Raw genomic sequence first — 27897 nt, 5'->3', positions numbered from 1 at the left:
TCCCTGGGCAGCCTCTACCAGTGCTCAATTACCTTTTCTGTGAAAAATTTTTTCCTGATATCCAGTCTGAACCTCCCCTGGTGGAGCTTCAGGCCATTCCCCCTTGTCCTGTCCCCTGTCACTTGGGAGAAGAGCCCAGCTCCCTCCTCTCCACAACCTCCTTTCAGGTAGGTCTCCCCTCAGCCTCTTCTCCAGGCTAAACAACCCCAGCTCTCTCAGCCGCTCCTCGTAAGACTTGTTCTCCAACCCCCTCACCAGCTTCGTTGCTCTTCTCTGGACACCTACAGAGCCTCAATATCCTTCTTGTAGCGCGAGGCCCAGAACTGAACACAGGATTCGAGGTGTGCTGAAGACAAGCCAGTCTTCAGAGCCCACCTTAATCATTTTTAAATCCTGGGTTTTCCATTGGAGAGCCCTCACTAGTCCCACCACTGTCATTCAGTGTACAAAATCCCTGTAGGATTTTTCACTCTTCCTGATGCCCAGAAGACAAAGAACCTCTATACCAATAAGCCTTGTACCATTGCAAGGGATATTAAGGCTTTTAAAAACTAACAGCTTTGTTCTTTAACCGCTAGTAAACAACCCATGAGGTGGCAGGTGCCTGGCCTCCAGAAAACACAACATTTGTGGTTTGTTTAGAAAGGAGGAGTTTTTTTTTTCATCTGTGAGCCTTTGCCCATCACTGAACATTCTGTGCAGAAACAAGCAGAACTCACCTGCCATGGGATATGGGCATTACTGTCCTGCAGTTTCAGTTCAGCTTACCAGAACCTGTCAGTCTCACCCCCACACTATGCTACTGCAGGTGGCCATAGGGACATCTTTCTCCCATTAAGCCCCAAAGCATAGTCTTATCTCGCTGGTAAACCCAGTATCAGCCTCTTTGCTCAGGATAACTACAGTACTCTGCGGCTGCAGTTCCTGCAGAGCCTGGAGCACAACTGCTACGAGAGGGAATGGCCTGAAGCTCCATCAGGGGAGGTTCAGGTTGGATATCAGAAAAAAATTCCTCACAGTAAGAGTCATCGGGCACTGGAACAGCTGCCCAGGGAGGGGGTGGAGTCGCCTTCCCTGGAGGTGTTTAAGGAACGGGTGGATGAAGTGCTGAGGGACATGGTTTAGGGAGTGTTAGGAATGGTTGGACTCGATGATCCAGTGGGTCCTTTCCAACCTGGGGATTCTGTGATTCTGTGAGACTCAGTGCCTTCTGGACATATACTTGACCCAGCTTTTCCGATGAGGAGTAGAAGGACAGAGAGATCAGGTGACTTTTCCAGGAACATACACATGGGCTTTGTGGAGCAGCAGTTTGAATCACACTATTTGAAGGGGGAAGAGGTAGATTAGACATAAGGAAGAAATTCTTCACGATGAGGGTGGGGAGGCCCTAGACCAGGCTGCCCAGAGCAGTGGTGGCTGCCCCATCTCTGGAGGTATTCAAGGCCAGGTTGGATGGGACTTTGAGCCCCCTGATCCAGTGGGAAGTGTCCCTGCCCATGCAGTGAGATTGGAACTGGATGGGCTTTGAGGTCGCTTCCAATCAAAATCGTTCTATGATTCTATTGAAGTTAATGCTCTGACAGCTCGATCATCCCTCCCATCTAATGGCTGATATCTCACTGAGTTTAAGTGTTTGCTAATGGAGAAACTTGGAGAAGGAAGACCACCAATCAGGGAGAATATACCTGACTTCATTTACAGGCAAAAGAGCAGAACACAGTCACTGAAAATGGCAAGGTCTTGCTAGCTTTTTTTTTTAATGGGGAACAGCATCCAAGATGTGTTATCTCTGAAATTCATGGCATGGGCTGTGCTGGAAGCAGGGCCTGAGCAAGCTCCCTGGCTGGGGCAGTGACACCAGGGGACAAAGGAGAGCCTGTTGTCTCCAGCTCCACGCAGCCGCCCAGACATTCTGGTCTTGAGCACTATTCCTGGCCTTGCGCTGACTCACTCAATGACCTTGCTGAGAAAGGCTCTTACATCCCAGCCTGCCTGCCTGTGAAAGGCTTTGTGGTCTCCTAAGGTTGGATTCTACTCCACGTACAGACAATGAACAAACATGAAACCTTTCTTCTGCTTCCCTTCAACACCAGCAGGAGCTGGACAGATAGAGGGAACTGCCCTGCCATCCTCCTGTAAGCTCTCTCTGCACCTTAGTTTTACAATTAATTGTGCCAATGTTTCCTGGTTTTGCAGTGCCTCAAGGCCACACCAGGTTCTTCCATCACAAGAAGGACACACTGCAGCCTTGAGGTAGGTGTTTAATTTCTTTAAGTGCTTTGTGTTTATATTCCCAGATGTTCTTAGTTGCCCTTGGTCCTGTCCAGCACAACACCTACTCCTCTCCAGGTTGAATCAGCTGTTTTTGGTGAGAGGACACCAAAGCTGCTAGTGGAGGAGGGGTTTTCTGCTAGGGGAGCCAGGACAGATCTGGGGGTTCTGCTCTGAGCTTCCAGCCTGCCGGCTGCTGCTGCTGATCTACGCAAGGACAACACATGGAGCTGGGATTTTTTATTCCATGAGGGACCTTTCGAAAAATCTGCATTGTCGACAGATTCCCTTTGCCATGCTACCAATGCCACTCTGGTTCTGTTAAAGGTGAAATGCTATTTAGAGTCTAGTTTGTTCATTGCTAGCTACGTTTCTTCATCCAGGCTCAGAGCTAAAACTCATTAAAAGCAGTGGGAATCTTCCCTTTCAGTCCTATTCACTTCTATTGGCTTCTATTGAGCTTTTTTCAGTCCTTCTTGGCTTGGACAATGCAGATCAGTGATGGCAGTTTCACTATCAGCGCCTTTGTGCCACAATGCCTCATTCCTAAAACCTTCCACACAATGTCCACTTGTCTTTAGCAACTGCTTCCTTTCAGATTTCAAAAATAAATAAGTCCATGGAAGAAACATTTCTTTTGGCTCTGCGTTGGCTGAAAGCTCATTTGCAGACATTTTATCTTTGGTAGACAGTGTCTCTTTGATTCTCTCCAACATCTCAGCACATCAGCCTGCTATTTTTGCCTCCCAAGCTTGGCTGCACTGAGTCATGTAGCTCTCCCTGGTTTACTTTGGAGCTGGTGTAACCAGTGACAAGCTCAATGCTCGTCCTATGGAGACCAGAAGCATTTACTTGTGAAATCTAACAGGAAGGTGGCAGCTCCGAGAAAGGAGCGCTGAGCCTAGTCTTTTGGCATATGCATCAGGAAGGAAAAATATCATTGTGATTAATGATACTCACATCCCTGCAAGATTATCACATGATCTCCAGCTGATGGCTGGATTGTAGAGCTTTGCTGGATGGCTCTCCTGGCGAGGGGTACGCCTGGGATTCTCCTGACCTCTCCCAACTGGGGAATATCTTCCCCAGATGCTGCTTATGGTTACTGCAATCACTAAGAGATAGTGAATAGAGGAGAAAACAGGCCAGTACAGGCTGAGTCAGAACTCTACCTCATTCTGCACTGGGCAGCACAAGGAAATGGCTGCACTCGATCCAAGAGGTCTTTTCCAACCTGGTGATTCTATGAAAGGGAGGCTGGAGTGCTGTGTATCATTTCTAACACGCTTTTTAAAACTCTCCGGGCAAAGCATCACTACAGGTAAAGACTCAAGGCATAAACTGGGGCAGAGTGCCCCTCTGCTACCAAGTTAAAGCCTCACAGTATAGGATTCCAGCCTTATGCTATCAATTGCATTAAACCTAACACTTATTAATGTGATTAATGTCATTGGGGTCTTGATTAATGTGAGTGCTCTGCAATCACTAGCGTTTTGCTGTCTTGCCACAGCCCAAGCCTATCTGTGTTTCTCCTTCCTTTAAAGCTTCTCTCCCTCCACTTCAATTATTTGAATCAGACAGCTCTAATCGGCGATGGTGCTTTGGAGATGGGAGCAGAAGCCTTCAGCATAAAGGGAACATCTGCAGAGTATCATGGATATGATCCTTGTTTCTCTTTCTCAGTGGTAAGAAAAATCCTGTTTTATCCTCAAAGAAAGATAAAGAGTAAATGGGAATTAGAATCCAAAGAAAAATAAATAATAAAAATAAAATGAATAATAAAATAAAACGAGCATTCTTGATTGCTCACTCTGAGTCCTACAGCTGGATGAAACCCACTTTTCTCACACTTCGAGGTTCATATTCTGGTGAAGGAAAACCTTTCACACGAAAAGGCCTGTTTAGCCTGGAGAAGAGGAGGCTGAGGGCAGACATTATTGCTCTCTACAACTACCTGAAAGGAGGTTGTGGAGAGGAGAGAGCTGGGCTCTTCTCCCAAGTGACTGAGAACAGGACAAGGGGGAATGGCCTGAAGATCCACCAGGGGAGGTTCAGGCTGGACGTCAGGAAAAAAATTTTCATGGAAAGGGTCACTGGACATTGGAACAGCTGCTCAGGGAGGGGTTGGAGTCCCCTTCCCTGGAGGTGTTTAAGGGACGGGTGGATGAAGTGCTGAGGGGTATGGTTTAGGGAGTGTTAGGAATGGTTGGACTCAATGATCCAGTGAGTCCTTTCCAAACTAGTCATTCTATGATTCTATGAAACCTGGCCTGTTACTGAGGAAGGTCACTGTGAGGAGAAGGTCTGAATGAAGGTAACTCAAAAGGATGGAGTATTTTTCTTACCTCAAATGCTCTGCATGGATGAATCCTAGCTCACGAACTCCTTTCTCATTAGGTGGATATCTTTGTCTTTCTGCCACAGACTCCAGCAGAACAAAACAGTGACCAAACCTCGTGCCTGTCTCCTTTTCTTGATGGCTATTTATTTTCCTAAACATTGCTCTTGTTCCATTCTCCTGGCTCAACAGTCTGTCTGCTGCTCCAAACCAGTTAGTTCTAAAGCCATATGGGCTCAAGGCCTGGATTAGATTTATAAACTGTAAGGAGCTCCCCAGTCAGCCTCAGTTATAAAGGATTTGAGTCAACCGGCTACAAGTAGATGCTCAAAACCAATCTCACGGAGGAACCATGGAGAGATGGAACATCACACATTTCCCCCATGTTGAATTTTAAAAAACAGACTACAATTCAAAATACCATGAAATGCTCAGAGCAGTGGTGGCTGCCCCAACCCTGGAGGGGTTCCAGGCCAGGTTGGATGGGGCTTGGAGCCCCTGATCCAGTGGGAGGTGTCCCTGCCCATAGCGGGGAGGGTCGAACCGGGTCCTTTCCCGGTTCCTTCCAACTCAAACCATCCTATGATTCTGTGAATCTGCAATGAGAGGCAAGTAATTTTTATCCTTCAATCTCCTATGTTTCCAGCACAAGGATGACATGTTTTGCTTTCCTCTGGTGTCTGAACACATTTGTTTAGGAATTTTTTTCAGGCAGGTCCCCGTGTTTTGGCTGCAGTGCAAGAGCAGTGGTGTGGGGGGAGCTCAGCAGGGCAGGCTTGGGCTGGGGCGCACAGAGGTGAGCGGGGACAAGCTTCAACTGGACAGCCAGGGAAGAGCCCGCCAGGATGTCAGACAGGGATGGAGAAAAGGTCACACCAGAGGAGAATGCCTCATTCTTGACAGTTTTTAAACAAAAATAAGATCACTTGCTGTATAGTACTGTATGTATGCTACTGCCTTGGTTTTGTTGTTGAAAGTGACAGACAGCCCTCTTCCAGCTTTTTGTCTTAGCTTGAGATGATTCATTAAACCCTTCTTTGTGTTGTTTTCCCTTCTTGTATAACAAAGAAAGTTGCTCAGAGGCCCTGTTAATGCCTGTGTGCTTCCTGTCCTTCCCTCCCGCAGAGGAGCAGCAAGGCTTCCGAAAGGTGCCCGTGGCTCTGCTGCCCCACAGCTCTTGCTATGAGGCTTCTAATTGCCCAGGTACTACTGTGTATTGGAATGAAGCTGGGCAGGAATGCTTTTCCCTGATAGAGAAACATTTTGTTCCCTTTCTGTGTTTGAGCCAAATGGAGTTTTCTTGAGGTCTTTTCCCCCCGTTTTTCTCAAGATAAAGAAATAAGTAAGCAAACATGCCTGCAAGAAGATGAATGAAAGAACCCAGGGCCAGCCAGTGGACTTGTTGAACCAAGGACTCCTGCAAGGCACCAGAGTTCAGTTTCCTGACCTAATTCAGTCTAGAGTCTTGAAATCAGACCTTGCACATGCAGGAGATCACTGAGCTGCAGGCAAGGCTGGGATGGTGCTTCTTTCCCTAGAAATCGCATCCCTATCAGAAGTCATTCCAAACTAAGACTTCCCACCGAAGGTTTCTGTCTTGATAACACACCGTTCTCCAACAATAAAATACGTCCATCAAAATGTTCCCCATCCTCTTTGCTCACAGACAGCCACTGTTACCTTGTCTCTTGGTCCCCAAGGGAGTACAGGATGTGTGTGTGTAAAAGACACACAGATGTGTGTGCGCTACCATCCGTGCAGTGGCATGTGGGACCGGGCATGGGCATGTACCCAAGGAAGTGACAGCTTTCCTTCTGTTTACTGGCTTAGAAACCCATACATATCAAACAAATAATAACTGAATTCATGGGACATGCACTGTTTTACCCCAGAACAACACAGTAAAGTGCATGGCACATTTGCATTGTCCTGCCTGTTCCCACCACCTCTTCTGGGGGCTTGAATTTACATAACATGGGAAGCTGCCCATCCAAAAAGTGGTCTAGGTCCTCCTAAGGAAATGGTAAAGAACTCCTTGATAGAGAACACTGCAGTGAGAATCAATGGGCCTGCCAACTCCCTGTCCTTTAAGGCAGCCACTGCCCTTTTCTTCTCCTACCAAAGATTACTACCACAGGAAAATGCATTGCAGTCCATCGCCACGTTTTGCTTACTTCTCTTTCTGCAGATGAAGCTTCACTCCAGAAAACCAAGCCAGTACTTGTTGGAAAAATGTTATACTCACTAGCATAGAATCAGAGAATCATGGAATGGTTTGGGTTGATAGGGGCTTCAAAGCCCACCCAGTTCCACCCCCCTGCCACGGGCAGGGACACTTTCAACTGCATCAGGTTGCTCAAAGCCCCATCCACCCTGGCCTTCAGCACGTAGCACAGCACGCAGCTCTATCAGCTCTCTCCAACTGAAAAGGCAGGAGCTGCTCTGGAGAATAACTCTGTTTGCAGAGGATGTTTCTGGTCAGGCCTGGCTCCATCGAGCTGCTACAAAAGGCTGTCTTTGTGTTCAAGTATCTCTACCTGAAGATACATGGCAGAATTAACCATCTAAAATTCAGGCTTATAGGCTAAACGTGTCTCTGCCTTCTGCTGTTGTTGAGGGAGGCAAACAGGCACCTGCCGAAGGTCTGTAAGAGAGAGGCTTGTGCAGATGTCATGAGTCAAAAGAGCCTATCTCTGAAGTCACCAGGAAGGGCAGCCCACATAACTAGGCCAGGTTAGACACCCAACATCCGGACAGCTACTTTTCGGTTAGATACACGTTACCTTCGGCTAAAGCTGAACATAGCACACAGTGGTAGATGCAGTTCCAGGCTCTGCTCTGATCAACAGCCATTCACTCTGCCGGGCTTCTGACACTTACGATGAGCACCATGAGACCTTAAAGCCCATCCAGTTCCACCCCCTGCCATGGGCAAGGATACCTCCCACTGGATCAGGGGCTCCAAGCCCCATCCAACCTGGCCTGGAACCCCTCCAGGGATGGGGCAACCACCACTGCTCTGGGCAACCTGGGACAGGGCCTCCCCACCCTCACCAGACACATTTCTTCCTAAGATCTCATCTCAATCTCCCCTCTTTCAGCTCAAAATCGTTTCCCCTCATCCTGTCCACACACAACCCTCCCACCCCCCCAGCCCCCCGCTTTCCTGGAGCCTCTTTCAATACAACATGATTTGCTAGCAGCAAACTCCAGTAAACTCCAATGAATTCTTAAATTCCTTCCTAGAAATAAAAAAAGAAACTTCAGCTCTATAAATGAGTTAGAAATTTCATTCTTCAGTTGAGCTTACTGTAAAATTGGTCTTTACTATTACCAATAACTATTTAGAAGATGGTGGGAAGTTGTATGTTCGTAAAATGAATTTTAGGCATAGAAAATGCATTTGTCATCATCTGGTTGGATGGTGCTATGACAACCTGATCCAGTGGAAGGTCTCCCTGCCCACAGCAGGGGGTTGGAACTGGGCGGGCTTTGAGGTCTGTTCCGACACAAACCGTTCTATGATTCTATAATCTGAGCATTTATCTGAAAGTCCGCATTAACTGCTGGCATCATGGGATGCTGAGAAAAGCATTTGGGATTTACAGTGCATATCAGAAATTACACTTCTCGTTCATCAGACTGGAAATATCTGAGGCCACTCTGCGTTCAATTTGTCGACTGAATGTGGAACATTTTTACACCAGGTATCAGAACTTCTGAAGTTTTCTGAAGTGCCATTTTCCTGGCAGGATAACAGATGAACTTCTAACTTGCAGAACTGTACCTACATCTTGCTTCACTCTGGTGCATTTTAATGCAGCACATCTACCTGTTACGTGCATTAAGATGCCAGAAGCACATGGAAAAGAGACTTGGAAACTTTCATAACTCCCTGACCACAGTTTAGTTTCACTGAGACCCTTGATGTACACACTGTCTAGCACAACCACTACCTTTCTCTGCTTCTTTTGAAGGCAAACTGAGCAAGAGTAGCAACAGAAAATGCAAACAAATGCTGTCCTTCAGCCATGGGGACCACTAGTGAGTTACTGTAAAACAGAAACAGGGCTTCCAGCACCTGAAAGGGCTACAAGAAAGCTGGGGAGGGACTGTTCACAAAGGCTTGGAGTGATAGGACCAGGGACAATCAGTATAAACCGGAGAGGGGCCGATTTAGACTAAACATAAGGAGGAATTTCTTCACTACGAGAGCGGTGAGGCTCTGGCCCAGGTTGCCCAGAGCAGTGGTGGCTGCTCCATCCCTGGAGGTGGTCAAGGCCAGGTTGGATGGGGCTTGGAGCCCCTGATCCAGTGGGAGGTGTCCCTGCCCACCGCAGGGGGTTGGAACTGCATGGGCTTTAATGTCCCTTCCAACACAAACTATTCTATGATTCCTCATTGGTGGCATTATTCAGAATGACAATCTGTGCAAGTGGCTGAAGAGCTTCCACCATTCCCCTGTTATCAGCATAGTTTAGTGGTTTGTGCATGTTAAAAGCCACATAACTGGTTAGGGGCATTGCAACAACAGAGAAGAGCTCCTTTCCTGTCACCTGAGTGTTGCTGTGTGTCCAGAAGTGCACTGGGACATCTCAAAGGCCGCCTGGCACTACCTGAGCGCAGTTGCTGACCCTTGCAGGGGAGGCTGCACTGGTCCAGGAGGCACCTCTGGCTGAAGGAGAAGCCCTAAACCAGGAAAAGACTCTGCTTTCCCAGGGTGGAGGTGAAAGGGGGAGCATCTGCATGTCTCCTGCTAAACCCATGCTGTTCCCTGCCACCACAGGGGTGCTTCCCCCTGCTGAAATCCCACCTGGCATTGCAAGAGCAAAGGAACATGGAAAGGCTGAAAGCCTTGATGTGTGGGTGGATCTGCCTACACCCCAGCACCTGGAGATAACGCTCAGGTGACACTGAAGCAGCTGCTATGAGAGACCCATGAGAGGTAATGGAGGCACCATTAGGGCTGTCCAAAATACCCTATTCAGACAAGGGATTTTCTCTGTGCCCCAGGAGAAGAGATGCATAGTGGTGCTGTTGCAAGAAGGTGGGCAGCAGGGCAGAGGGGACAGAGGTGGCATTCCAGTGGTAACTTCAAACTGCTGCATAACCGGGAGAAGGGGGACAAAGAGAGCGGTCCTGCGAGAGAGCCAGCTTCTCAGGCAGGACTCCTCTGTGTTCCACATCCCTGAGCCCAGGGGATGCCAACACCCCGGCTCCCCTCTGCCTTTGGGGGAAGAAGGCACCACCTGATGCTCACGCAGCTTTGCCGGGACAAGCGATGCTGGGAGGCAGCAGGGGACAGCTCGGCTCGTTTCTTTGCCCCAGGCAGCAGCAGCAGCAGCAACAGGAAACCCAGGAGCTCTGTGCAATGACAGGGAGGGAGAGAGAGAGTGAAGTCCCTTTGCCTCGGATGGTGACGTTTCTCCTTCCTCCTCTTTTTTTTTTTTTTTTTTTTTCCTGTCCCTATAAAGAATCTCAGACTCGCATCAAACTTCCCAGCAAAAGCAAACAAGCCCAGCAGAGTCAGGGAAAAGGGAGAGAGAAGTCCATTTGGGCTTGCTGGCCGCCTGCGGGGTGCCCCCCGGCATGTAGCCAGCCTGGGGGACCAGGGACCCCCCTCATCCTACCTTCCCAAACTCGCTGAAGGGGAGAGAGTTCTTCTTCCTCCTGATCTCTGCAGCACCTGCACATCCCTGGATAAATAAATCCAAGAGGAGGCTTTCCAGTTCGGCCACCTTATCCCAAAGTCCAGGGGGAGGACTGCTCGGAGCAGCGACTGGCTGGCCGCAGGAAACTTTTCGCCAAACTTTGCTGGTGCTTTGCTCTGCTTTTTAACCCCTTGAGTCTCTGCGTGGGCTGGAAGCCTTCTCTGCTCTGAGTAACACTCCCCAACTCCCCTGCACTTAATGAATTAGAAAAGCAGGGAAATAAAGTTATTGTGAAAAAGCTGAGGATAAAGCCTGAAAGAAGAAAGGAAGGGGAAAAAAAAATCTGCAGCCTAAGGATGAAGCAGTGAATGGAAAGAACAATTTAAGTGGAATCAACAAGTGGGTACTTCTGCACATCTCGTTCTTCCCTTCCCACTCCAGCCCACAGGCTCTCAGAAACTTGTTACTAGAAAGAAAACTCGTCCTCCAGTTGGTGGACTTCTCCCCGCAAAGCGACAGAGCGATGGTCCCCAGGGTGAACGCAGCCTTCGTCATCTATGCCTTTCAGGGGCTACTCCTGATGCAAGGTAAGAGCTGCTCACGCATGGGATTCTTGCTCTAACCGAGAGTGGTGGGGATGCTTAGGGGGGTGTATGTGCAGACAGCCTCTTCTACAGAGCCCCTGCAGCTCTCTGCACATTCCCTCCCCTCCCTACAAGGTGCCACCATCCTGACTAATGTTTTACACTTCAAAGGGATCAGGGTTTCATGAAAAGAGATTTGGAAATAAAGGAAAGGGGAACCCCCTCCTTGAAGTGCGTTGCACTTGAAGGATGTCATTTCTTTTTTTTTACCCCCACTCCTGATCCCCTTGAGATTTCAGCACCTGATTAAAAATAGCGACTCGAGGGCTTTCATGTCTTCATGCCTCTCTCTCCCTGATGTGGGAACATTTCAAGTTGCATTTGATAGTTTGAAGCAGAGCTGAGGAAGGAAAGGCTTCCAAAGTGGGAGCTGTGGTGTGTCTGGGGAGTGTGTGCGGGCTATCTGGCTTTTTTGGGGACGGAAGCTGTGTGGTCACAGACCTCGCAGGCAAACGCCTGCCGGCTCTTTGCTATTTCAATTCTTATTCACCTGGGGTTTCTCCTTTTACCTAGCGTGGATGCTAGGTTAGGCTTCTCACTCTCCAGTATCTTTTTACGCTGCTGCAATGCCCTCTCCCCCCAGAGTCACTCCTGATTTTCACCAATATCAGAAAAGCCAAGAGGCAGGTTAATGAGATTTATAAGAGCTTTTCCATCTGCCATATGACTTTTCATTATCTCATTAAAGCATAAGGATTTCGCTGGATTACCATGCTATTCATTCATGACTCTGCAAATCTTGTACGGGAGGTGCTCTGTTATTTGCTGGAGAATTCCTTCTGACAGTAATGAGTTATTCTTTTTGGATAGGGAATGTATTTCACAGCACAAGACTACTGCTTCTTTAGCATATTATAATCTTTTCATAGTTTAACATCTAGAGGATAGCTTCTGGAATCGCTGTCCTTGATTTTCTTGGATTTATTCCCGGGTTTAATGTATTCCTTCTGCAGAGAGGAACTGGTTGGCAAGCACCACCCCAATGAATTTCAAATATCCCTGACAATACCTTCCCCACAGTTACCTACAGGATAAATAGCTGAGCTGGAGATTGTGTTCCAAAAAGCTTTTCCCTAAAAACCTGAAGCAGCAAACCTTACAGGTGAAAGAAGCCCCTTTCAGAAACCCCAGGGACCTGTGGGAGTAATGTGGACCCCAGAGCAGACAACCCCGCATCACGCCAGGCACCAGCACCCACAGCTTGAGCTGCACCTGGGGTAGGAAGCTCATGCAGCCCTTGGAGCATTCCCATAATATGCTCCAGCTGGCTGACACGTGCACCAGCACCCAGCTGCACACTGCCTTCGCTTTAACATCTGAACCCTCTGGAAAAGTTGTCCATGGAAGGTGTATTATTAGAATCCCACTGTGATTTTCTCAAAGATGTAAATCACCGCAGACTTTCCTGGATCAGAGAGAGATAATAACAAGTGTTTGGCAGAAGGGAACAAGTGTGTCTTGCTGTAAGTGTTCTGAGGCTCTGGGATGAAGCGTGTTGTTAGCGAGGAGGTGGGAGGAAAGCCTGGCTAGGGGTGCTGCCCTCATTTCAGTGCTGATTTGGATCCTCACTTACCAGGTTACTTTCCTAATAATTTTGGTCCTAATAACTTTGGAATTTGTCCAGATTCACTTTCTTATCAGTGCCAGCAACAGAGAAGGCAGAGAGAGGATGATGTCTGCATCCTACAATGGAATGGAATGGAATGGAATGGAATGGAATGGAAAGCAGGCACATCGCTAACTGTCCCTGTAGGCAAGAGCCGATGATGGATTTGGAGGCAGAATTATGGATGTCAGACCTTTGTCCATCATTAGGAAAAGATAATATGTTAGCACAGTCCCTGTATGCCCTAATTAGGCTGGAAGCCAAACTGGAAGCCAAACTGAAATTGGGCCAGGAAGTCGGAGGATTCTGGACAGCACTGATGTTATTGAGGTATTAACTCCTCAGCCACCTTTCCCTCCAAGTGCATCTCCAGCAATGAATTTAGTGAGACTTTGACCTACCAAGGCACAAGGGGCACAGATTTGTTCTGCAGGCTGGAGGTTAAACCTGCCAGGGCATCTTTGAGGTCAAGTTGCACCAAGGGAGGTTTAGATTGGATATTAGGAAAAATGTCTTTACCAAAAGAGAGGTGAAGTCCTGGCAGAGACTGCCCGGGGAGTGGTGGGGTCTCCATACCTGAAGGGGTTCAAAAATTGTGTGGCCATGGCACTTCGGGGCATGGTATTGTAGGCACAGTGGTGTTGAGCTGATGATTGGACTGGATGAGCTGAGAGGTCTTTTCCAACCTTAACAATTCTATGATTCTATGAAAATTAGGCAGAGGTGACGGCAGAGGCTGACTCTTGGAGTCAAATCCAAGCAATTTTATCTGCAATGCAGATACAGAAGGTTTTACAACTCCGAAAGACATTCAGTACCTGAGGTGCTGAGCGAGGGCAGTGCCCAGCCAAGGAATACCTCCTGGGTCAGGACTTCCCAGGTGCCCAAGTGAAGGAAACAATCTCGGCTACAACCAAACCCCAGTGAAGGAGTCTGAGTGCCCTCTTCTCCTGCAGCCCACTAGCCAAGACTGCCTAGATGTGGCATGAGAGCCAGAGGACATCACCCACAACCACGTAGCACATCCAGATCCAAAGGAAACCCTAGCGCTTTTGATCCTTGTGGGTGTTTAGCAGGAGCAAAAGACCATGCAAACATCATCCCAATAATTTTCTGCCTTATTATAAAACACAGCTTCAAAACATTGCTTGTGTTTTACATTTCCTAAGACAGTTCTGCATGTAGCATTAAATGTCTACAACTCCCTGAAAGGAGGTTGTGGTGAGGTGGGTGCTGGTCTCTTCTCCCAAGTAACAAGCAATGGGATGAGAGGAAATGTCCTCAAGTTGCTCCAGGGGAGGGTTAGGTTGGATATTAAGGATAATTTCTCCACTGAAAGGGTTCTCGGGCACTGGAACGGCTGCCCAGGGCAGTGGTGGAGTCTCCATCTCTGGAGGGATTTAAAAGACAGGCAGATGAGTTGCTCAGAGATGTGGTTTAGTAGTGGACAGGTATGGTTGGACTCGATCATCTCAAAGGTCTTTTCCAACCAAACAATTCTACAATTCTATGATTCTAGTTGCCACTTTCTTTTTGCTTATTACACAGCTTATGTTCAACTCCTCAGAGCATTACTCAGGTTCTCTCTGCTCAAAACTTTGGATGTAGCAGCTATTGCGTAAAATCCAGCATCTGGCATATGTAGGTACAAAGCGGGTTACTTAAAAATCAGCCCTTTACAAAACAATCTGCAAAGAATTTTAGGGACTAGCAACATGAAAAATTTAATATCTTTTGCCCCCTGAAATTATCATCAAAATGTCTTTAACATACAAAGAATCCAAATAACTTTTCAGGTATTGGAATAAACTCTGGTATTGGAATAAACTCCGTGATTTAATACTGGAGAACTAAGAATATTCAAGAATAAAAATTAACTCCTGGATGGTCCTTTTGAAATTAAAGTGAATTTGAAATGATTTTTTTTTCTTTATTTCACTTTGCACCCTCTTCTACAAATAGAACACGCTAGGATGGGCAATTGACCTTGCTAACATATGGGTCTCAAACATGCCATGTATCAGTAATAAGGTCAAAAGCCTCAGGAGCTCAGACTCCTCCTGGGCTGCTGGCTTAGATCCTCACTGCATACAGCCCGGACACACAGTGCGGCACTGTGTAAAGTCAGAGGCATTTAGTGTGTATTTTTGCCTTTCTCTGAGGCAGGCAGTGCTGGAAAGTTGAGGACTGGATAGCTGACAGCATGAGCTGTTGGTTGGCTCTAGTAAACCAAAGATGTGTTGCTTAATTGGTGTTATTCTGAAGCATTTGCTTTACTGTGGGAAAACGTTATAAAAAGCAGAGCAGCCTTTTTTCCAGTTGTGATATACGATCCTCCTGCCAGAAGCTGCCACATTCAAACCCAACTGGAAATCTCTTTACACGATTTCATCTATTGAAGGCAAGGAAAAAAATGTAAAATATTTTTGAATGCTCCCTGAGTGTCTAAAAAACAGCATCGTACCCAAAATATACTGAGAATACAAACCAGACTGACAGTCTGTTATGAAAACTTAGCATATGTTCTTTAAGAAATTATAAAACCATTTACCTGCATGCAGTTTCCTGTCAGTCGGCTAACATCTATCAGTCTAAATATGAGCAATGAGGTACATCTGAGTGATCTCTGTCCTTCCACACCTTTTCTGAATTGTTCATTTCATGATTAAGTAATTTTACTAAACAATAGCTCAGTCTACTGGAGTTTAAAGCAACAGATCAATTTGGGTTGAATATCATCATAGAATCATGGAATTGTTTGTGTCAGAATGCCATGGGCAGGGACACCTCCCACTGGATCAGGGGCTCCAAGCCCCATCCAACCTGGCCTGGAACCCCTCCAGGGATGGGGCAGCCACCACTGCTCTGGGCAACCTGGGCCAGGGCCTCCCCACCCTCACAGAAAAATATTTCTTCCTAAGATCTCATCTCAATCTCCCCTCTTGCAGCTGAAAAACGTTACCCCTTGTCCTCTCCCTGCACTCCCTGATCCAGAGCCCCTCCCCAGCTTTCCTGGAGCCCCTTTCAGTACTGGAAGCTGCTCTAAGGTCTCCCTGGAGTCTTCTCCAGGCTGAACAACCCCAACTCTCTCAGCCTGTGCTCATACAGGAGGTGCTCCAGCCCTCAGATCATCTCTGTGCCCTAAGGTATAATAGTTATGTTGCTCGTAGGCTTATGCACAAGAGCCAAATCTTTCCAACCCCCACAGCAGATTTCTCCGGTACAGTTAGAGATAAGGGATCTGTGTTTTTCCAAAGTTTGTCTTCCAAATTGCCAGTACGGTTTGAAGGAGGGTGAAAATCTGCTCTGTGCTGTCTACCTTCAGAGACAAAACTGGTCTTTTGCTTCCAAAGACATCTGCAAAATGTATGCAGCAAGAGTAGCTTGCAAGGATCATCAGGAAAGGACAGGATGAAAAAAGGAGCTGCTTTTGGTTTACATTGCAAAACAGGCTCGGGGGCAGCCACAGCAACCTGCATTTTTTAAAATGATACAGGAAATTTCCAGGAGGCAGCATTTGACTTTCAAAGCAAGAGAAGGACAGTGATGCTCAGCCCTACCAAACCACATGTGCTTGGTTTGATATTTCCTCTGATTAGCCTTGCTCCACCTTTCCTTTTTTCTCTAAACCAGTCTGATGTCACTGGAATGGGAATTACAAGTGGAAGTACTTAAAAGATGTTTGGAACATCTAAACAGCTCAGAACAAAATAGATCTGCCCCTAGAGTTTTCCTTCAGAAAGCACCTCAGGTCTCTGATAGAATATGAAGGCTTCTGAGTGCCAATTGAGGCATCCCTGTTCCACCAGTCCTCACCTTTGAGGTGCATTGAACTGTGCTCAGTCACAAGAACAAAAAAACCAGGCTACTTAAATAAGCTGAGAAAATAGTAGAAGCTGCCAAAATCAGCCAGCAAGGTGATTATCTGGAAATTGCATTTAATATAAGCACATGCTTGAAGCTTGCCCCAGGGAGCAGAACTTTAGCAGCAGAGAGCTTGCACTCATCAGAAAAAGGGAAGATTAGAACAAATCCCGTGAAGCAAAGCCTTTTTGTGTGAGAGGTGTGACTGTAGAGATTGCCCATGAGCCATCTGCTCAAGTGGGGAAGAAGGAAGGGTCAGAGAAGGTAGAGGGTCTGATCTCGTGAAGCTATGGAGAACAAAAGAGACAGCGGACCATTTTGTGCTGACCATGTGTGCGTGGGGATGCCCAGTTCACCTGAAACCAGGTAGTAACATCCATTTGGAACTGAACTGGACAAATCTTGTGACTGTGTTTAAAAGATGATCGTATCTCCTGCATTCACCAACAACAAGAATACAAAACAAGACAGGATCTTTTGGATCCAGTGCAATCCTTGCTTCACAGAGCTGAACCTGGTGTGACAGTGCTGTCCCTTCCCTCAGCTGGGGCAGGGCTGGCAGCCCAGGCTGCTCACAGCACACCACACATACCCGAGTGGCTGTCTCAGCTCTGTGCTTCCAAAGGCTCATTGGGAATGTAAGCAGCGAATTCACACACTGAGGGCAGCTGAGCTACTGCCTGGTGCCTACTTTGTTAACCTTTGTATTAGGCTGTTACAGCATAACACAGCTACGCACGCCAATGGAGAGTGAGTAATGCCTTATCAGGCAGTCCATACCCTCATCCCCAAGTCCTTGGATTAGTAGGTCTTCACAGCACATACTTTTTGCCCTCACGATATCCTCCATCCCTCTCCTGCTTCCCCCCTTTCCTGGATGCCTCCTAAACTCCCCTCAGGGCTCAGAATTCCTTGAATTTTTACATTAGAAAAAGCCAAGAGGAATTTCTCAAGCCCTTCCATACTGGGAGGCTGCAGAGCCTCTCTTCCCTGTACCAAAATGTATTTTGCTTTTACAATTGTGTCTGATGCCCAGATTTTGGCAAGTTGAGGTGGGATTGCCTGAGACCTGCAGCTCAAACTCTCGCTTTCTGCGAGCAGACACTCCAAGTATCCCTGCTGGTCTCAATTTTACAAGAAGCAATTTTTGTGAGCCTTTATCCCCCAAATATCTGGAAATGCAGGAGTCACAGCAAGTACATGGGGAGGGGGTGGGGGGTGTGACCCAGAGCTCAGGGCTTCTGTTCTGGTTTTAAGGAGCTTGCACGGTCTCTCTTCCCTGCACCAAAAGTAAGTTTGCCTTTAAAATTGTGCCTGATGTCCAGACCTCAGCGAGCCGAGGTGGGATTGCTGAGACCTGCAGCTCAATCTCTTGCTTTCTGCCAGCCGATGCTTTAAACATCCCTGCTAGACTCGATTTTACATGAAGCAATTTTTGTGAGCCTTTTCCCTCCTGATATCTGGAAATGCAGGCGGCACAGCTTGTACATAGGGTGTGTGTGTGTGTGTGTGTGTGTGTGTGTGTGTGTGACAGGAGCTCAGGGCTTTTGTTGTGGCTCTAAGCTCTGAAGCTTTTAGTGCTGAGTGCTTGGCATTACCAAACCAGAAGGAAAGAACCTCATCTAAACCTTTGAATTATGAAAGGCTGAAGCAGCCAGTTTTCCTTTGTGCCCTGCAGGGAATGGCAAAAGCATGTGGTCCCTAAGATTTCAAAATCCAGCCAAAAACTAAACTTGGGCCCAGAATGTAAAGGAAATATAGGGACCAGCCTTCTATTTTCAGATCGCTTGCCTTTGTCTTCTGCATTTCCAAATAGGTTTCCTTAGATCTTCCTGTGTTTTTCTGAACTGTGGGAACACGATTGCCAAGGAAGTGGAGAGAGGGGAGTTTTCAGCCCTGCTGGGATTGTTCTTGATTTGAGGGTCAAGGAAGCCTGACCTAGTCATTACCTGTTTCATGTTTTACAAAATCTTCATGAATCTAAAACACTTCAGCCAAAAGGTCTGCTTCCTTAGAGCCCACAGCTCAGGAGCTGCACACCTTAAATCCTTCCTTACAGATACGCTAAGGTTAGGCTGTAGGAAAAGCACTAACCACCATGGGGCTACTTTGCCTATTCCTCTATAGCTGTGAGTAAAATGGGACTGCTCATAGGGATACTCCGCACAAACACATAGAAGCAGCTATTCTGTAAGTAATTCATCCTGTTTGTCGTATCTCATTAACTGAAATCAATGCTGAATGCAATAATTTAGGAGTTAAAGTGATTCCCTCCCTGTCCTTGGAAGCCTGCAGCAGGTGCTATGAGCAATGGGCTTCCTAGAATCCCAGTCCTGATCCTTGATTCTCTCAGAGGTACTGAGAAGGGCTCACTTTGGTCCTTTGTAGCAATAGGCATCATCCCTGAGAGCTGATACTGAGCCTGGACTTCCCAGCTTTTGGATTGGTTTGTGTAGGGGTCAGTGTTTCGTAGAATCATGGAATGGTTTGGGTTGGAAGGGAACTTAAAGCCCATCCAGTTCCCACCCCTTGCCATGGGCAGGGACACCTCCCACTGGATCAGGGGCTCCAAGCCCCATCCAACCTGGCCTTGAACCCCTCCAGGGATGGGGCAGCCACCACTGCTCTGGGCAACCTGGGCCAGGGCCTCCCCACCCTCACAGCAAAACATTTCTTCCCACAATCTTATTTCAATCTCCCTTTTTCAGCTGAAAACCATTGCTAATTGGCAAAGATAAGGGAAATGATTTCATGAGCATCCACTACTGTAAAGCACAGGTATTAGTTTGCTCCATAACCTGTGAGGAATATCAGAAGAAAGAATAAAGTAGCAGCCAGGTGAGGGGAAGAATGTTTTTCCCAGATCTCCTTCAAGATCAAGGCACGGCAGTTGTTCCAGGTCTTGCTGCATGACACAGCAGGACAGAGCTAAACAGCAAAGCTGGCCAGTTGATAGGGGTTTGTACTGTTAAAGTTAAAGGATGATTCAAGTGAATGTAAACAATGATGTCACCCTGAGAACCTTTTAACCACAGTTTAAGCTATTACATGGTGTGAAGCAGAGAGAATTGGCTCCCCTTTTGACCTGCTGCATTTTTTTCTCTACAAATGGATGATGTCTGGATTATTTTCATTTCATGTTCATGCACTCAGGACAAGCTCTCCTCTCAGTTACACGTGTTTAAAGCTGTAGCTTGGCTGAAGACAGTAGCCTGTCTTTGGATTTCCCTTTGTGTGACTGAGCACATTGACTATTGTGGTCGTTTACACATTCCGTGGTAGGATCTAAATCAGAAAAGAACTGCCTGAAAGCTGCTCTCTCACTGCATGCTTTATAAAGGCAGAAATTACACTGGAATTGCTGGAAAATCCAGATTTGTTTTGGAAGTGAGATAGCTAAATAACCTGCTTTCTTCCCTGTGGTGAAGGAAAGACGATGTTTGCCCCTTGCACTAAGACTGCAGCCACATCCCAGCCGGGGGAGGCAGCACAACAACCCCTACCACACCTCCCGAGCACTCCAGTGTACACCCTCACCTCACATGCATTTCATAGAATCCTAGAATCACAGAACTTCAGAAAGGGCCCATACGCATCATCGAGTCCAGCTCCTGCCCCTGCACAGGACAACCCCAACATTCACACTGTGGGGCTGAGGGCCTTGGCCAAATGCTGCTGGAATATTGTCAGGCTCAGCGCCGTGACTGCTTCCCTGGGAGCTGTTCCGGGGCTCCACCACCCTCTGGGGGAAGAACCTTTTCCTAATGTCCAACCTAACCCTCCCCTGGCACATCTTCCTGCCATTCCCTTGGGTCCTGTCCTTGGTGGCCACAGAGCAGAGCTCAGCGCCTGCTCCTCCTCCTCCACTGGTGAGGAAGCTGCAGAGCGTGAAGAGGTCTCTCTTCAGTCTTCTCTTCTCCAGATTGAACAGACCAAGTGCCTTCAGCCGCTCCTCATACTTTTCCCCTCTAAACCCTTCCCCAACTGTGTGCCCTCCTCTGGACACTCTCCAGTAGCTTCAGATCCTTTTTATCCTGTGGTGCCCAAAACCGCCCCCAGTGCTCCAGGTGGGTCCGCCCCAGTGCGGAGCAGAGCAGGACAATTCTGCTAAGCCTCCTGAAGACTCTCCTGCTTACAACACCTTCCCTTCTGTCTTGGCAAATTCTCTGTTGAGTAAGGATGGAGTAACAGCTAAGAAGAGAACCGGGTTTGTCCCAATAGGAATTACTGGAGAGAGTATTTAATCACTCTGTCAGCACGAACAGAGCGGAGCATGAAGCAAGGAGGGATTCCCTGGGGCAGAGCTTCCCTCTGGCTGTGATCTCATTGTAGTTGGCCCATCTCACTTAGAAAGAGCTGTGTGTTTCTCAAAGCCCATTATCCCACTCAGCCATGGCTTTTCCAAATATAATGATGCCATGGCACTCTGGGAAAGTCAGGTTGCTACCATGAAGCTGTTAATGACCCCGTTAACAGTTTTACTACTTAATCCACTGATACATCAGGTTCTGACTTTGTCCAGGAAGGAGACAAGCCGAGTTTTTCATGTGATGTATTTATGGATTTTGAATTGCTCGTGTGTTTTAGGCTGGGCTCACATTTGGACTGTTTTCCCATCATTTCCCACCATGTCAAATAAACATGGGAAGCTCCATCCTCTGGGTCAGTTTGGACAATGTTACCCTACCCTAATGAAAGAGAAGGGCAGGTCAAAGCAAAAGACCCAGGCTGGGACTACTCCTGGGATGAGGGAACTGTCTAGGCCAAGTGAATTCAGAGGGCATCAGGGTTTGTCAAGGGTTTCCCACCATCTGGCTCCAGACAGTGTCGTACACTGCAATCCCCATCAGGGAATTTTGTTGTCACATTTGAACACCTGGAGATGTTTGAGGCCAGGTTGGATGGGGTTTTGAGCGCCTTGATCCAGTGGGAGGTGTTCGCTGCCCATGGCAGGGGGGTGGAACCTTTCCAACTTCAACCATTCTGATTCTATGATTCTATGACTTTATGATTGAAGGAGGATGTAGACAAGGTTGACTTCTTCTTGGTATTATGAAGATTTGGGCTTATTCTGATCTATAGACCACTCAAAGAAAAAAACAAGTAGAGTTGGTTGTTGATGCCTTATATTAGAAGAGCATTTTTAGACTAGGAAGAGGAGTGATGAAGAACCCTAAAAGAAATTTGGCTCTTTGCAATGTAGTAATTGGACTGTGTTCTTTATATCAAGGATTAAAATATTTGGTATAAATTAGCCATGTGCTTCACCTTTTTTATTGTTGTCTACTTTACATTTGAAATGTAACAGTCAAGCCTACATAAACCATGAAGGAGTGTGCTTTCTTCTGGTTACTGATCTTGATCTCTATTGAACTTTGTGCATAACCATGGTGGTTGTATTGTTATTAAAAATAAATTACTAACCTTCTTTTCCTAATGTACTACCCAGCATGTCAGAGTTGCTAAACGATATCATCTAGGGCAGGCATCCCTAAACAGGCATTGTGACATCCCACAAGCCTCCAAGTGAGATGAATGCTCCCGAGTGAAAGGCTCTCCTTTCACATCCCAAGAATCTGGTTCAACATTCTTCCTGACAGTATCTGCAGCTTTCCGGAGGGTTTCTGGCAGAAGGACAAAAGCAGAGGAAAGGAGACAGTTTTGTATCAATCTCAGTTTTCATTTGCCAAACCTGTGCTGCAGTTTGAGAAAACTGAGGCAATAAAGCTGAAAACTCTGTGTTCAAAGTAGGATTGGTGGAAAATCTAAAGCTGAGCTAGTTGTGATTGCCATGGAGTAGCATTTGGTAGCTGCCATTCAAGGCCATTTGTCCTTCCATCGTACAATATCACAGGACTTTAATACATTAATGTAGACTTCTAAATACTACATGTCTGTGGTCTGGCATTGAGCAATGCACCTTTGACACGCCGCCTTGCTGTCTGCCTATGCCTGGCACCTCCTTCACTTGGACCGCTTGATCTAAAATTTTTGGTCTCAACATCTTCCTGAAATACGTGAAATTTTTATTGAAAAGTCCGCTTTTCAAGATGGTTTACATTAAAATGACGAAGGTGTCTTTCAGAAACAGGCAGCTATCGCTTGGGAATAATCATTGTGAAACGAAGGACTTGGTAGAATCGTTTTGGCCAGGAGTATGAGACACAAAGCTGACAGCATGAACCACTTAGCAGCGTAAATCAGATCCGCGTGTGAATACAACCAGCTGGGCCAGGGTCTGGGAGTGCCCTGCGCAGCCCGCGTTGCCCATGCACTACTGCACATCGTCCATTAGGGGCTCGCTTGTTACATTTTAAAAAAAGCCACTAATAATTTTCTCCTTGTGCAAAGAGGAGATAAAGGGACATGCATTCAAATAGCAACAATGCTGTCACCACCTCTTCTCCTCAGGTGGCTTCTTCTTTCTTGGGTCACACTGAGTGTAACCACACTTTGTGATTGAGATGCTGGAAATCACCTTACCGATAAACTAACCCTTTTTCTGACAAAAAGGGCAAGTATAATCCTTAATCTAGAGTCCTATGCTTGACAGTCCATATGTGGGAAATACTGGAGATGTTATTTTATGACTCTGGAATTGCTGGTACAGGTTCTGGACATTTCTGACATGGTGGTTAGGCTCTCCCTATGCACTCCTTTTGCATCCTTGGAGAAACAACGATAGTTAATATTGACATCATTAAACAGGTATGGTTCAGGATAAACACTTCACTTTGATGAATCAGGCAGGTAATGCACTGCAAAGCTGTTGCCTTGAGCTACTGATTCTTTAATTCCCAAGCTGACCAATACAGCTGGTCTTGTCTGGTATTACAGTATACAGTTTCCTTAAATTTAGAGCTAGGCTAACCAGACTTCAAAAGAGACAGTGAAAGAATTGAAGAGCATCATTAGGAGAGCCCAAAACAGCCTAATTCCTTTAGTCATCTTTCCTGGTTTAAAATCTTTCTGCCTATCTCCTGTCTGGTTTTGAGCTTGGGCATGGTGGGATGGAAGGAGGATGTCTTACATGCTGATCTTCTTGCCATGTACATGATAAAGGAACGGAGAGGTACTCACAGCTTACGTAGGGCAAAGGTCTCTCTCTTGTGCTCTTTCATTTACTGATCGAAGTGCTGTAAAGTGCATTGTACTGCTTGCCTTTGAAAGGTTGCCTTTTTGTTTTGATTCTATATTGTTCTAAGTTAAATAGTAGGAAAAGAGAAATCTCTGCCACCATAACACTCTCTTATAGGTCTATTCATTATAGATCCCAAGAGGAAACCAGGCATTCCCCTGGACAATGCTCTAATACACAAATGAGCATACATTAACTTTCTGGGGTTGTATAGTTCATTCTGGCTGCATTTCCTTTTCATTCTTAGGAACACAGATTCAGGCATTATTTGGTTTGATGTCTTCCTCTGCCTTGAACTGCTGTCTTGTTAGACATATTGCACATCCAGCAGCCTCTCTGCAGCAGAGGCTTGAATTGGAAGTGCTTCTGGCAAATGAGTGGTGCATCAAGGTGGGCTTCTGGAGTGAGCGACAGGGCCAGGAGCAGAGGAGACCCGGCCAGGTCTGCAGGGTTTTGGCTGAACACAGTGCTGGGGTGGCTGCTGGCCAGATGCCATGCTCCAAACCAACAAGGATGTCAGATGGATTGGGCATAAGCCGTGATGTTTGAGTAACTCAACTTTGGTCCTCTGTCCTTTGACAAACACCTTGGGGGAGCTCACCTGGGGCACATCTGCAATGGCTTTGGCAGCACTAACTGCAGAGCAGGGGCTGCAGCAGGGTAGGACACAGCAGTCTCTGGGTGGGAAAGAATTGATGCAATTACAACTGTGTTCACTGCACTAATTAGCATGAACATGTTGCTCTGCTGCTGAACGGTGCTGTTCAGTTGGTGGGTACCCACTCAGAGCTCTAGCGCTTTGGGCACGTTGGCATTGCATTCCTCTCTGTGGCAAAAATAGGTTCTCTGCTTTCATGCCTTTGCTCTTCTTCAGTAAACCAGGGAGATGAGCACTTGCCTTCATCTCTGGAGGAATGGGTGATAAATGTTTTGAAGAGAAAAAGCAACTCAGGAACTGCAGTAGATTTACTTAATCTCTCACCTCCAGTACCAGAGAAAATGCCATTTTTAGCTACAAAGATATTGAGGCATTTAAGGTTGTCAGGATTAGGACTGGGATACCATGATAAGCTTGACCTGAACTGTCCAAAACAAATCTCTCTCCTGTCCAACAAACAGAGTCCTGTGGAACCTGGGGTTGGCTGTTGCTCTTTTGCACTGACAGGTCTTGTTCTCACTTTGCATGGGAACGGAGCCAGGCAGATGAAAAAAGATTACGGACAGGATCAGTCATTGTTACCCTGCCTTCTGCTTTGCATCCTGCCTTCTACCCTGCAGAGCGTGGCACCTCTGGAATGCTGCCTGTGCCATCGCAGGTGTGGCTAACACAACGGTCCCTGCTGGACTGGCTGGCACAGCCCGCTTATGCGCCCTGGGGACCACCAAGTGCATGGCAGGGATGTCCTGGGCTTGAAAGGCTACAAGTTTTAATGTTTCTTTTGATGTGGCCGCTCTTTCAGCCTCTCAGCCCACATGTATGTGCGGGGCTGCTGGTTTCCTCAGAGGAATAAAGCAGGAAACACACACACACACACAGAGATGCCAATGGATGCGGTGCCACTCCAATTGCAACTACATTCCAAAAAGCCTCTTGGTTTTCATTCTGACTGTGTCTTCTGGCACAGAGAAATTTGCAAAGCTAATTTTCAGCTCCTGTCTGTCTAATGGATTCCCCTGCTGAGCGTCTGTTACAGTTCAAGCATTCCAGATTGAGAGTTTGTTCTCATCTCCCCTGTGCACATCTATGTTGGAGGTACCTCTTGGAGAGTTGATTAATGAGCCTGGAGTGCGACTGAGGGTTTGCATGGACGCTCAGGAGGAACTTCCCATCCTCCTTGGAGAAAGGCACCCTCACACCCTTGGAGTCTATTTGTTTTCTTATTGCTTTCACCCCAGCAGAAATAAGGTGATTACAGGTATCAGATTGTACAAGGGAATATTGAGTCCAGGGGAGGCCATGGATATCATCTGAGGACTGGAGCACCTCCCATATGAGGACAGGCTGAGAGAGTTGGAGTTGTTCAGCCTGGAGAAGAGAAGGCTGTGGGGAGACCTTAGAGCAGCTTCCAGTGCTGAAAGGGGCTCCAGGAAAGCTGGGGAGGGGCTCTGGATCAGGGAGTGCAGGACAAGGGGGAAAGATTTGCATCTTAAAGAGGGGAGATTGAGATGAGATCTTAAGAAGAAATGTTTTGCTGTGAGGGTGGGGAGGCCCTGGCCCAGGTTGCCCAGAGCAGTGGTGGCTGCCCCATCCCTGGAGGGGTTCAAGGCCAGGTTGGATGGGGCTTGGAGCCCCTGATCCATTGGGAGGTGTCCCTGCTTTGGCAGGGGGTGGGACTGGATGGGCTTTGAGGTCCCTTCTGACCCAAACCACTCTGCGTTTCTATAATTCTATGATCTTCACCCCCAAATATGATCTTCACCGCTCATAGCCATGCAGAAAACATGATGAATGGTACACATACATACAAACAAGACAGCCCATTTCATCCATCTTTTCTTCTCGTGCCTGGAGACCAACTCTAATGCTTATTTTAATATAGATTTTCTGTTGAGGAAGGGTGGGAAGAAGGATAAAAAGAGACATTACTCCTCTTTGTAAAACATTTTGTCTTCCCCAAGCAGCTGGCCAGGCAGATCTTCAAGTATTTATGTACACATTTCTTTCTGCAGCAGGTACAAAGACATCAGGGCTGAGGCATCTTGGTAGGACAGAAGCTACCAAGACAAAAGGAGCCCGTGTGGGGCCGTGTTGGACCTGGGCACAGTGTACAGCTCAGTTTAGGGCCAAGGTTGAGATTAGGAGACAGAAATGCCAGAGTGCAAGTGGAGTTGCGAAGGGGATGGCAAAGGAAGAAGGGGGCTGCAAGTCTCTGGGAATGAAGTGATAAGGAGACAGTGGAGACAGAAGCCTAGCGTGCAAAAAGATGTCCCCACAATGAGTCACTGAAGCACTGTGTGGTTTCTGAAGGGTGAGGAAGGTCATGAGGTGTGCTGGCCGTGCCTCACTGCTGAGGGAGAAGTCTGCCTTGCAGAATGACTGTCACAGCCCCCCCTCATTGCTGAAAGACCAAGGACCGGATAGGTTTGCGAATGACAGTCATCATGAATTCCTCACTTACCACAGTAAAGTACGTTTATGAAGCCAGCCCAGAAAGGCTACTGAACACTCTGAACTTGAGATCCAGACCCTTGGATACATGTGACCAATACCCTGGCTCCCTTCACGTGGAGCTGAACCATCTACAAAAGATCAAATTATTGATGTGTTAGGAAGTTGATCTTTACATCCAGGCTAAGCCAGAATTACAGTTGCTTAATCTCTTCCTAGGCGGTTTGTCTCACTTAAAAGGCAACAGCATGAACGAGTTGCTACCGGAATATGCTATCCTGGCATTTTAATTAAGATGGAAATATATAGGTAGAACAAAATACCTGGGCATTATCTGTTTTCATGGCTATTATCCTATTTGTCAGCTGGGGCAATCCACTTGCTGTGTGAACTGCAGTGCTAAGGGCATGGTATCTTTGTGCTCAAGAGTAACATATTCCCAAGCATGTTGTCTTTGGCATGGTCAATATTTTATCTGCCAGAGCCAACGTTAATGAAAAATTCCTGACAAATTTCACATTTCAACACAGCAACACTGATGGGAATAACAATCTCTCCTGACCTCGTTCAGAAGCAGATATCAGGCAGAGTACAAACTAGACAGGTATTCCTGAACACTTTCTACCCAGGCCTTTGGGTACTTTATCCTGAGTCTGTGATGCTTGCCTGCCTTTATGAGTGACGTGAGCTCTGTCAAGTTGTGTACTCCCCATAGTACCTGCATCGAATATCTGCATTTCTCAGTACTGACAAGCACACAGCTGGAAACATGGGGCTCGTGACTGCCTCCTAGTTTGGTTGCACAACAGTCTCATCTCTTTGGAACAGTCAGAGCGATGCAGCAACTTAGCAAGAACATGGCTGTATAAAAGTTGGTTTCCCCTTCTGGGACATATGGTGAAGTCATGAGTCTTTCTGACAAGGGAGGGGTAGGAATATTTGTGATCCATTATAGTCAACATTAGCCTAGCTGATTTGTATAACAACTCCCTCATTGCATGGGAAAACGAAGGTCAAGCAAAGAAAGATGTGAAAGAGCAGCCTGATCAGGACTAAAATGGCCTTACGTCACTGTCTCTGACTGCAAAGTGACAGCGCAGGGAAACGGAAGGGACTAGTTTGCTTTGATTTGCATGAATTGTATTCACACAGCAAGTCGTTTCCCTTAGGATTTCAGAGCTTCACATGTTTTTATGGTAAGCAGGAGGGTCCTAGAGGGTGCCTGGCACATGGGCTGTGCCACAATGAAATGGCTGACTTGAAGAAGAGAAGA

At 47.0% G+C, this 27897-nt stretch overlaps 1 protein-coding gene across 2 annotated transcripts in view; it reads left to right on the top strand.

The window, feature by feature from the left end:
- Positions 1-10095: 10095 nt before the first annotated feature.
- Positions 10096-27897, top strand: part of LOC104063997 (vascular endothelial growth factor receptor kdr-like) — a 155156-nt gene continuing 137354 nt past the window's right edge. For both annotated transcript variants that reach the window (XM_009566283.2, XM_054075189.1), the window contains exon 1: positions 10096-10850. In XM_009566283.2, coding sequence (XP_009564578.2) covers positions 10787-10850 — 64 coding nt within the window. In that variant the 5' untranslated portion in view covers positions 10096-10786. The remainder of the gene's footprint in view (positions 10851-27897) is intronic.

Source organism: Cuculus canorus, chromosome 10 (genome assembly GCF_017976375.1).
Source record: "Cuculus canorus isolate bCucCan1 chromosome 10, bCucCan1.pri, whole genome shotgun sequence".
NCBI lineage: Eukaryota > Metazoa > Chordata > Aves > Cuculiformes > Cuculidae > Cuculus > Cuculus canorus.
Note: the sequence above shows the minus strand (reverse complement) of the source record. Positions and strands in the feature narration are given on the sequence as shown.